The sequence below is a fragment of the Salmo trutta genome, chromosome 40, assembly GCF_901001165.1.
Source record: "Salmo trutta chromosome 40, fSalTru1.1, whole genome shotgun sequence".
Taxonomy (NCBI): domain Eukaryota; kingdom Metazoa; phylum Chordata; class Actinopteri; order Salmoniformes; family Salmonidae; genus Salmo; species Salmo trutta.
In genome coordinates, this window is record NC_042996.1 from 7,189,948 (window position 1) to 7,202,190 (window position 12,243).

General features: G+C 44.8%; 1 protein-coding gene across 1 annotated transcript in view; it reads left to right on the top strand.

Annotated features, from left to right (window-relative positions):
- LOC115180292 (apoptotic protease-activating factor 1) overlaps positions 1-11,515 on the top strand; it is a 77,298-nt gene extending 65,783 nt beyond the window's left edge. The window contains exon 27 of the mRNA XM_029742264.1: positions 9,105-11,515. Coding sequence (XP_029598124.1) covers positions 9,105-9,251 — 147 coding nt within the window. The 3' untranslated portion in view covers positions 9,252-11,515. The remainder of the gene's footprint in view (positions 1-9,104) is intronic.
- Positions 11,516-12,243: the final 728 nt, after the last annotated feature.

Here is a 12,243-nt window from a genome sequence, read left to right on the forward strand (position 1 = left end):
GTTAGGGAAGGGAGGGAAAGGGTTAGGGAAGAGAGGGAAAGGGTTAGGGAAGGGAGGGAAAGGGTTAGGGAAGGGAGGGAAAGGGTTAGGGAAGGGAGGGAAGGGTTAGGGAAGAGAGGGAAAGGGTTAGGGAAGAGAGGGAAAGGGTTAGGGAGAGAGGGAAAGGGTTAGGGAAGAGAGGGAAAGGGTTAGGGAAGAGAGGGAAAGGGTAGGGAAGGGAGGGAAAGGGTTAGGGGAAGAGAGGGAAAGGGTTAGGGAAGAGAGGGAAAGGGTTAGGGAAGAGAGGGAAAGGGTTAGGGAAGAGAGGGAAAGGGTTAGGGAAGGAGGGAAAGGGTTAGGGAAGGGAGGGAAAGGGTTAGGGAAGGGAGGGAAAGGGTTAGGGAAGGGAGGGAAAGGGTTAGGGAAGGGAGGGAAAGGGTTAGGGAAGAGAGGGAAAGGGTTAGGGAAGAGAGGGAAAGGGTTAGGGAAGGAGGGAAAGGGTTAGGGAAGGGAGGGAAAGGGTTAGGGAAGGGAGGGAAAGGGTTAGGGAAGGGAGGGAAAGGGTTAGGGAAGAGAGGGAAAGGGTTAGGGAAGAGAGGGAAAGGGTTAGGGAAGGGAGGGAAAGGGTTAGGGAAGGGAGGGAAAGGGTTAGGGAAGGGAGGGAAAGGGTTAGGGAAGAGAGGGAAAGGGTTAGGGAAGAGAGGGAAAGGGTTAGGGAAGAGAGGGAAAGGGTTAGGGAAGAGAGTGGAAGAGAGGAAAGGGTTAGGAAGAGAGGGAAGGGTTAGGGAAGCGAGGGGAAAGGGTTAGGGAAGAGACGGGAAAGGTTAGGGAAGAGAGGGAAAGGGTTAGGAAGAGAGGGAAAGGGTTAGGAAGAGAGGGAAAGGGTTAGGGAAGGGAGGAAAAGGGTTAGGGAAGAGAGGGAAAGGGTTAGGGAAAGAGAGGAGAAAGGGTAGGGAAGAGAGGGAAAGGGTTAGGGAAGAGAGGGAAAGGGTTAGGGAAGAGAGGGAAAGGGTTAGGGAAGAGAGGGAAAGGGTTAGGGAAGAGAGGGAAAGGGTTAGGGAAGGGAGGGAAAGGGTTAGGGAAGAGAGGGAAAGGGTTAGGGAAGGGAGGGAAAGGGTTTAGGGAAGAGAGGGAAAGGGTTAGGGAAGAGAGGAACGGGTTTTAGGGAAGAGAGGGAAAAGGGTTAGGGAAGAGAGGGAAAGGGTTAGGGAAGAGAGGGAAAGGGTTAGGGAAGAGAGGGAAAGGTAAGGGTTAGGGAAGAGAGGGAAAGGGTTAGGGAAGAGAGGGAAAGGGTTAGGGAAGAGAGGGAAAGGGTTAGGGAAGAGAGGGAAAGGGTTAGGGAAGAGAGGGAAAGGGTTAGGGAAGGGAGGGAAAGGGTTAGGGAAGGAGGGAAAGGGTTAGGGAAGAGAGGGAAAGGGTTAGGGAAGAGAGGGAAAGGGTTAGGGAAGAGAGGGAAAGGGTTAGGGAAGAGAGGGAAAGGGTTAGGGAAGAGAGGGAAAGGGTTAGGGAAGAGAGGGGAAGGGTTAGGGAAGAGAGGGAAAGGGTTAGGGAAGAGAGGGAAAGGGTTAGGGAAGGGAGGGAAAGGGTTAGGGAAGGGAGGGAAAGGGTTAGGGAAGGGAGGGAAAGGGTTAGGGAAGAGAGGGAAAGGGTTAGGGAAGGGAGGGAAAGGGTTAGGGAAGAGAGGGAAAGGGTTAGGGAAGAGAGGTAAAGGGTTAGGGAAGAGAGGGAAAGGGTTAGGGAAGGGAGGGAAAGGTAGAGGGTTAACATTAGGGAATAGAGGGAAAGGTAGGTGGAGACAGGAGAGAAACACACACACACACACACACACCTGCAGACAGACAGACACGCAGACAGAGACACACACACAAAGGTAGAGGGTTAAGGTTAGGGAAGAGTGGGAAAGGTAGAGGTAGGTGGAGACAGAGAAACACACACACACACGGTGTTGCTAGGACAGAGAGTACATATGCATATAGAAATTGAGACAATGCCATCCTTTCCGAGAGAGAGAGAGAGGAGGTGGAGAGATAGGGAGAGGAAGGGATGGAGAGAGGGAGGTAAAAAAAAGAAGACTTGGAGACAGAGGGCAAGAAAGAATGAGACGGGAAGACTGAGAGAACAATATAGGGAGAGAGAGATGGAGGAGGGGAGGAGTTAAAGGATTAACTGTGCATCAATATTTCAATGGGTGGAGCCTTTGTTGAATAATGCAGCCGTTGTGTCAGACAGTTTCCCTCTCTCTCCGCTTGGTCCTGGGTGCTCACACACACACACACACACACACACACACACACACACACACACACACACACACACACACACACACACACACACACTGGCATTGACATACATACACTGAGTGTACAAAACATTAAGAACATGCTTTTTCCATGACATAGACTGACCAAGTCATTCCAGGTAAAAGCGTATTGATGTCACTTGTTAAATCCACTTCAATCAGTGTACAGTCGTGTCATTCTCAAAACTTTTGGCCACAAATATACATTTTCACAAAGTCTGCTGCCTCAGTTTGTATGATGGCAATTTGCATATACTCCAGAATGTTATGAAGAGTGAGTCCCTCTTTGCCATGCAAATGAACTGAATCCCCAAAAAAACATTTCCACTGCATTTCAGCCCTGCCACATAAGGATCAGCTGACATCATGTCAGTGATTCTCTCGTTAACACAGGTGTGAGTGTTGACGAGGACAAGGCTGGAGATCACTCTGTCATGCTGATTGAGTTTGAATAACAGACTGGAAGCTTCAAAAGGAGGGTGGTGCTTGGAATCATTGTTCTTCCTCTGTCAACTATGGTTACCTGCAAGGAAACACGTGCCGTCATCATTGCTTTGCACAAAAAGGGCTTCACAGGCAAGGATATTGCTGCCAGTAAGATTGCACCTAAATCAACAATTTATTGGATCATCAAGAACTTCAAGGAGAGCGGTTCAATTGTTGTGAAGAAGGCTTCAGGGCACCCAAGAAAGTCCAGCAAGCGCCAGGACCGTCTCCTAAAGTTGATTCAGCTGCGGGATCGGGGCTCTACCAGTACAGCGCTTGCTCAGGAATGGCAGCAGGCAGATGTGAGTGCATCTGCACGCACAGTGAGGCGAAGACTTTTGGAGGATGGCCTGGTGTCAAGAAGGGCAGCAAAGAAGCCACTTCTCTCCAGGAAAAACATCAGGGACAGACTGATATTCTACAAAAGGTACAGAGATTGGACTGCTGAGGACTGGGTCATTTTCTCTGATGAATCCCCTTTCCGATTGTTTGGGGCATCCGGAAAAGAGCTTGTCCGGAGAAGACAAGGTGAGTGCCTCCATCAGTCCTGTGTCATGCCAACAGTAAAGCATCCTGAGACCATTCATGTGTGAGGGGCTCACTCACAATTTTGCCTAAGAACACAGCCATGAATGAAGAATGGTACCAACACATCCTCTGAGAGCAGCTTCTCCCAACCATCCAGGAACAGTTTGGTGACAAACAATGCCTTTTCCAGCATGATGGAGCACCTTGCCATGAGGCAAAAGTGATAACTAAGTGGCTGAGGGAACAAAACATAGATATTTTGGGTCCATGGCCAGGAAACTCCCCAGACCTTAATCTCATTGAGAACTTGTGGTCAATCCTCAAGAGGCAGGTGGACAAACAAAAACCCACAAATTCTGACAAACTCCAAGCATTGATTATGCAAGAATGGGCTGCCATCAGTCAGGATGTGGCCCAGAAGTTAATTGACAGCATGCCAGGGCGGATTGCAGAGGTCTTGAAAAAGAAGGGTCAACACTGCAAATATTGACTCTTTGCATCAACTTCATGTAATTGTCAGTAAAAGCCTTTGACACTTATGAAATGCTTGTAATTATACTCCCGTATTCCATAGTAACATCTGACAGAAATATTTGTGTCATTCTTAAAACTTTTGGCCACGACTGTAGATGAAAGGGAGGAGACAGGTTAAATAAGGATTTTTAAGCCTTGAGACAATTGAGACATGGATTGTGTGTGTGCCATTCAGAGGGTGAATATTTAAGTGCCTTTTGAACGGGTTATGGTAGTAGGTACCAGACGCACCAGTTTGAGTCAAGAACTGCAACTCTGCTGGGTTTTTCACACTCAACAGTTTCCCGTTTGTGTCAAGAATGGTCCACCACCCAAAAGACGTCCAGCCAACTTGACACAACTGTGAGAAGCATTGAAGTCAACATGGGTCAACATCCCTGTGGAACGCTTTTGACACCTTGTAGAGTCCATGCCCTGACAAAATGAGGCTTTTCTGAGGGCAAAATTTAGGGAGGTGTTGTTAATATTTTGTACATCAGTGTACAGTTGTAATATAGGCCTACAGTGTACTGGTATTCACCTAGTTCACTCACAGTTCTCTCACCTTTTATTTGATCATCTCTCTCCCTCCATCTCCTTTCCTGTGGCTACCTTGTCCCAGAGCCTGTAGAAGGGAACTGTACGCATTATCCCTGGGCACTTTGTCTGAGTGTGAAAGAAATTGCTCACACACATATAAACACCTGCCTCTCCATCTCTCTCTTTCTCTCTCTCTCTCTCTCTCTCTCTCTCTCTCTCTCTCTCTCCTCCCATCCAACTCTCTCTCTCTCTCTCACTCACACATACACACTCTGTTGTGTTGTGACTGGGCCAGGCAGGCTGTGTTTCTATCATGTAAGTCTGGGCAGCTTCAATAGACAGACCTGCTCAGCTCTGCAAAAGCTGCAAGCACCTGTCACAGCCAGTTTATTCCAGTGGACTGGGTTATGGTTGTACCTACACATACTGACACAAACATACGCTCAGTATACAAGCCTGCATATTTACATATTGACACACACAAACGTACTCTCAGTATACAAGCCTGCATATTCACATACTGACACACACAAACGTACTCTCAGTATACAAGCCTGCATATTCACATACTGACACACACAAACGTACTCTCAGTATACAAGCCTGCATATTAACATACTGACACACACAAACGTACTCTCAGTATACAAGCCAGTGTATTCACAGACTGACACACACAAACGTACTTTCAGTATACAAGCCAGCGTATTAACATACTGACACACACAAACGTACTCTCAGTATACAAGCCTGCATGTTCACATACTGGCACAGACAGGCTCATTCTAGTGTACTGTATGCACTCTAGCATAAGCTAATACTCACTAGACACACATACAGTACATATACTAACACATTTAGTCTGTGTGTGTGTGTGTGTGTGTGTGTGTGTGTGTGTGTGTGTGTGTGTGTGTGTGTGTGTGTGTGTGTTAGACTGGTTGTTATTCTATATTAGTATATCCATGCAGATATCATCATCATTAGTGTTAATTTTAGAAGACTTGGCAGGAGGGGGCAGCAAGCTGTGCTGTTGGATTGGAAAGTTTTCTAACTCATGAGAACTCAAGATGGCACAAACACACACACACACAAGTTACAAGCACACAAACAAAAACACAGCTTACAGTACACGTATGCGCGCACACACACACACACACCAGGACATTGCATCTTTCTGCTTCGCTAACACCATCATAAATCAATGGCAGAACAGTAATAGTGTTCATATCAGCAGCACCATCTGTTCTATAGAGGACACACACACATTCCATCATGACTTGTACTGCAGTATTCTCTTGGTGGTCATTAGACCTTTGTCAAATAAGGCTCCTCTTGTAGTCTGTGTGTTTCTGTGTGTACCTATAGTACAGTGACTCTGTCCCTGTCATGTTCGTTCCCTCCCTTGCCCCTGTCTTTCCCCGCATCATGTAATCCCACATGTACACACTGTCCCCAGCACATTGTTTCATTGAAAAATACTGCAGCAAACATCTTAGATGTAAAATTGATGCTGCACAAAACATCTTAGTTAGATGTAAAATTGATGCTGCACCAAACATCTAGATGTTAAATTGATGCTGCACCAAACATCTTAGATGTAAAATTGCACGACTAAGATCTCTTCGGTAAAACGTCAAAATTAATGACAGATTTATTGGAATAATTCAGACTATTTTGAGGAAGTATATCCTGGCTACGGCATGTCAAAATGGACAAACAGTACTATTTCTGCTTTTTCCTCCTCTTTCAAGCATAGGTCTTTCAAGGCAGTATGCGAGCACACTCGTTCGGTTCAGCTAGCCGTGTTCGGCTAGGCATCAGCCGAACTGAAGCATGCTGACACCTTTAGCAGGAACCACATTCTCTCTCCTCTCTCTCTCTCTTTTCTCTCTCTCTCTCTCTCTCTCTGCGGTTAGAGTTTGGAGGATGTGGAGTGAAGGCCTCTCTTCTCCTCTGTGTCATTCTCGTTCTCTTTATTCGGTCTCTTCTAATCCCTTGTTGGTTGTCTGTCTTTATTCTAATCCCTTGTTGGTTGTCTGTCTTTATTCTAATCCCTTGTTGGTTGTCTGTCTTTATTCTAATCCCTTGTTGGTGGTCTGTCTTTATTCTAATCCCTTGTTGGTTGTCTGTCTTTATTCTAATCCCTTGTTGGTGGTCTGTCTTTATTCTAATCCCTTGTTGGTGGTCTGTCTTTATTCTAATCCCTTGTTGGTGGTCTGTCTTTATTCTAATCCCTTGTTGGTGGTCTGTCTTTATTCTCATCCCTTGTTGGTTGTCTGTCTTTATTCTAATCCCTTGTTGGTGGTCTGTCTTTATTCTAATCCCTTGTTGGTGGTCTGTCTTTATTCTAATCCCTTGTTGGTGGTCTGTCTTTATTCTAATCCCTTGTTGGTGGTCTGTCTTTATTCTCATCCCTTGTTGGTGGTCTGTCTTTATTCTAATCCCTTGTTGGTTGTCTGTCTTTATTCTCATCCCTTGTTGGTGGTCTGTCTTTATTCTAATCTCTTGCTGGTGGTCTGTCTTTATTCTAATCCCTTGCTGGTGGTCTGTCTTTATTCTAATCCCTTGTTGGTGGTCTGTCTTTATTCTCATCCCTTGTTGGTGGTCTGTCTTTATTCTAATCTCTTGCTGGTGGTCTGTCTTTATTCTAATCCCTTGTTGGTGGTCTGTCTTTATTCTCATCCCTTGTTGGTGGTCTGTCTTTATTCTAATCTCTTGCTGGTTGTCTGTCTTTATTCTAATCCCTTGTTGGTTGTCTTTCGATCAAAGGATATTTACAAGAGAGATTGATGAGAGTTTGAGAGACTAGGAGTTTTGTGCGCACATGAGTGTGTGTGGGGGGAGCTATTTTTCTTTCCTCCGAGACTTAATCACACTTTCCTCTCAGTATGGGGTACCACCTCCTCCATCACGAGAAGCTGTCAAATAGGAAGAATAGTACTTTATTTTTATATCCATCTGTTACTACAGAAACCTTCTCTGTTGTCAACAGGCAGGCCACATGGACGCACACACACACACACACACACACACACACCACTCCAAGTGCAGCACTACCTAGAGTTATCTAGGGTTAAGAGCACTGCTGAAAGCAGTAACTATCTATATCCATGGGTCCATATCTGTGTTGCCCAGTCTGGGATTAGAATCAGCAGTCTTACAGCGACAGTACAGGGTTTCTTTATTACTGACCCACCTCACTGTCTATCTCTCCTCTGGAAATGGAGGGAGTGTGAAAGAAAGGAGGGGGAGAGAATAAAATCAGAGATGGAGAGAAAGAGATGAATTTAGAGACAGAGAGAGATCTTAGTGGTGTTAAATATTGAAGACCTTTGTCTTGTTGTGTTGCATGGTTATGTAACCGCTGTGTGTGTGAGTGAGTGACACACAGGGATCTGAAAGGGAATCACCTACCAGACCTTCTCTATCTCTCCTGCCCTCCTCTCCTTCTCTCCATCTCTCCCTCTCTTCTCCACAGAAGCATACCTCATTAAGTCAAAACAGACATCCTGTTGTTCCTCCTATTTGTTTTAATGAGACCCTCCATTCCTCAGTCTTCATAGATCTAGAATAGTCAGCTTGAGGCCCTATGGAGGTCAGTCACCCCACTTCACTGCAGCCCGCTCCATACGCTGCACACACAGTGGTGTTGGTATTCCACAGACCGTGGCCTAAACCCCTGCAGAGGTTTGTAGTGAACAGACCGAGCCATTACACAGCATGGGCCTCAAACTCATAGACTAGAGATGGGGGGGTACAGAGTGGCAGACAGTCAGACACACCACACACACATTAATGAATGATACAAACTCCTCAAACACACAAAAGGGGTCTCATTTGCAAGCTGTACTTGCAGGGGAATGGAAAATGAGACCCCTTTTGTGTGTTTGAGGAGTTTGTATGATTCATTAATATTTCTGTGTCTGTGGTGTGTTTGTGCGTGCGTGCGTACATGTGTCTGTGTGTGAGAATGTGTGTGTACTTGAGTACGATGGTACAAGCATACTACTACTAATTCTGCAACAGTTGACGCTGCACACACTCTCTCGGAGTCAGACTTGGCCTGGTTTTTCCTCAGACCCACAATAACAGCTGGGTCTTACAGTCAGACTTGTCCTGGTTTTTCCTCAGACCCACAATAACAGCTGGGTCTTACAGTCAGACTTGTCCTGGTTTTTCCTCAGACCCACAATAACAGCTGGGTCTTACAGTCAGACGTGGCCTGGTTTTTCCTCAGACCCACAATAACAGCTGGGTCTTAGAAGCTGCTAGGTTTCTCCCTTCCACTAATGGAATTGAGGAAGTTGAAATATGTTCTGCAGGGAGATAAGTGGTGTGATGATACTGTCTGTTTTCATTGGCTTGATAAAAGAGCGAATATGAATATTATTCTGGGAAATGTGGAAGATTGGCATGTCTTCGTTTGAGACGCTTCACGCGTGCACACTTGATACGATTGACTTGGTGGTGGATAGTGGATTCTGAGAGGTGGAACTTCAATGAAAAAATTACAGCTTATCAGGTCGCATTAAACAGAATCGGTTAGCAAAACCGTGTGTGTGTGTGTGTGGCTGACAAGACCAAACTGCATCACTGATCTATTTATCAGAAGGGCTCTTACAGGGTACTGTACATCAGTGGTAGGAGCTTAGAGACACACTTAAACGGATAACTCTCTCTCTCTGTCTCTCTCACCCTCTCTCATTCTCTCTCACTCTCCCTCTCTTGCCCCTGCTCTCTCTCTCGCTCTCCCTCATAGTGGTGGAACGTGGAGAAAGGGGAGGCCCTCCAGACCTTCTACCCAACAGGAGCCAATCTGAAAAGGATCCATGTGTCACCTGACTTCTCCACCTTCGTCACCATCGACAATATCGGAATCCTCTACGTCCTGAAGAAGGTGGAATGAGAGGGAGGCATAGCTCATTAGTCTAAAGGGGGCGTAGCTCAATAATAGAAATAGTTCTCGTCTCCTCTCCTTGCATTGATCTGAAAGAGCCAGACAGGTGAGAGCCAATGTCTGTTAGTCATCTGCCATGTTGCTTTAGCCTGCGTTCTCAGATCAGAGGAGGTGACGAACAGGAGATCTGCTAAAGGAAGAAATACATAATTTCTCCTGCTCTGCCTTCTTCTGCATGCCATAACAGTCAAAACAATCACAACAAAATTGATATCCTGACAAAATGAACTATTATGCTTTTCTTATTGTATCAGGGGACCATAGAAAAAATGCATTTGATTCTTACTGCACTGGGGTAAATTGCATGCAATATGGACAGATTTCTCTATCATCTTTTTAACTAGGATAATCTATGCTATAATGAAATGCATCAGCATTATCTGTTGTAATTCTACAGTGATGATGTCAAACACAGTGAATTGGTTTTGTATTTCTAAGTGCACAATGAGTCTTTTGCTTTGTTGATGTCGTGGCACTCTGCAAATGGTCATGAGTGTGTTCTGTCGTCTTAAACAAAGTACATGTATTTTTCCCTGTGAAGTTTGGGCATCAGGGAGCCTAGCGATTAAGAGCATTGGGCCAGTAACCTAAAGGTTGCTGGTTCGAATCTCTGAGCCGACTGGGTGAAAAATCTCTCTATGCCCTTCAGCAACGCACTTAACCTAATTTGCTCCTGTAAGTTGCTCTGGATAAGAGCGTCAGTTGACTAAAATGTAAAAATGTAAAGGTCTAAACCTGTGTATTTGGAGTAACTAAAGCCTTAAAGATGGAGTCCGCAGTATGGGAAAGCCTCCCCACCACTGTTTTTGTTGTTGTTGTCCGGGCTAAGGAGCGTCACACAGCATGGTAAAACTAATAGCAGGACATATTGTGCTCTTTTATCGCGCATGCACTGATGTCTGAGGGGGAAAACTGTTGGTCGTTTCCAGTAACTTCTTTGTTGTTGTAATATCACAAACGGACATGGCTGTTTCACCATTAAGGAGTCCAGCATTAATGTTTTTAAAGGGGACATATACTAAGGAAAATGTGGGAAAGTAAAGGAAAGGTCCAAATGATAGAGATTTTTGCAGCAAACCAGCTCTCACAGTCTCATGTCAGAATTAGACGTTCATCCATATTTCTCAAACGTCAAATTTCAAAGATGTTCCAAACGTCAAATTTCAAAGTGTTTAAGGTTAAGTCCAGGCATTAACTCCATATTCTTAAGGTTAGGTATTAACTCTGAATGGTTAAGGTAAGGGTTAAGGTTTGGGTTAGGCTTAACTTTCTATTGCTGTATTCAAACTTGCAACCTTTGGAATCAGAGGGAGATGCTTCCGCCCATCCGCCATCCCTGTCCACAACGCCCTAGCAAAACCAAAACCTAATTGAAGGTAACAGCGCTCACTGTTGCCCCCCTAGTGGCCGGTTTCCACGTCATCTCGCAACATCTTCAGACTTGGATGGACGTCAAATACTGACTTGTATAACAGGTGACCTGCTTGCATTGCAATGTTATCAACAAGTCAGGTTACCGCCATAAATGCAAAAAAATATTGTATTGGTTCAGCCCACTTTCTAGAGCCAATGAGTAATTCAAACCTTGACCAAAGGCATTTGTCAGAATAGCATCTGTCGACTATGTTTACTATCAAGTTCAATACTATTTAGGACATTTTCTACACTAATTGTATCTATAGCGCCTGTTTTTTTTGTACAAGTCCTTTTTTATTGTATATATCTTGCTTTCATACATTTTGTTTTCTTATTACTACTGAGCCACACTCTAGTGAGATTTGTAGGAAGGCACTATGATTTTTCTCTTGTGGTCTGTATCAAGGACATGGCCTTCTTCCAATACTTTGACAATGTGTCCTTCCTTCCATCATTGCTTGATTTCATCTCTGATCTGACGCAATTGAATAGCTGACCGATTGCTTCCACTTCATGGCTGACAATCCAGAGTCATTTAACATCTGTGATTATTGAAAGGAAGGATGTGTTTTCAAAGTATTCAATCTGGGCCTTGTTTTTAAAGTTAGAATATGTGCTCTTACCTATTGGTGCTTTAAACTCAGTGTGCAAGTCAATCATCAGAGGAGGTCTCTCCCTGTCAATCAAATCTGTGAAGTCTTGAGGTGATCTCAGGACATGAATACTGTTATGGTAAAGTGCTTGTGTGTGCTGTGTAATTTATAATACCTTAGCGAATAAAACATTCTATGACAGCAGGTGGCTTACTTACTCCTCTTAATTTATCATTAAATCATTTGTTGTTCACCGTCCAGAGCATAGGGTAGTATTTGATCTACACTGAACAAAAAAACGCAACATGTAAAGTGTTGGTTTCATGAGCTGAAATAAAACATTCCTGAAATTTTCCATACGCACAAAAAGCTTATTTCTTTAACAAATTTGTTTACATCCTTTTTAGTGAGCATTTCTCCTTTGCCGAGATGATCCATCCACCTGACAGCTGTAGCATATCAAGAAGCTGATTAAACAGCATAATCATAACATTTAAGGCCATTCTAAAATGTGCAGTTTTGTCACAAAACACAATGCCACAGATGTCTCAAGTTTTGAAGGAGTGTGCAATTGGCGTACTGACTACAGGAATGCAGTATTGGATATTAATTTCTCTACCATAAGCCGCCTCCAACATTGTTTTAGAGAATTTGGAAGTACGTCCAACCGGCCTCACAACCACAGACCACGTGTAACCATACCAGCCCAGGACCTCCACATCCAACTTCTTCACCTGCAGGATCATCTGAGATCAGCCACCCGGACAGCTGATGAAACTGTGGGTTTGCACAATCGAATAATTTCTGCACAAACTGTCAGAAACCGTCTCAGGGAAGCTCATCTGCGTGCTCATCGTCCTCACCAGGGTCTTGACCTGACTGCAGTTCGGCGTCATAACCGACTTCAGTGGGCAAATGCTCACCTTCGATGG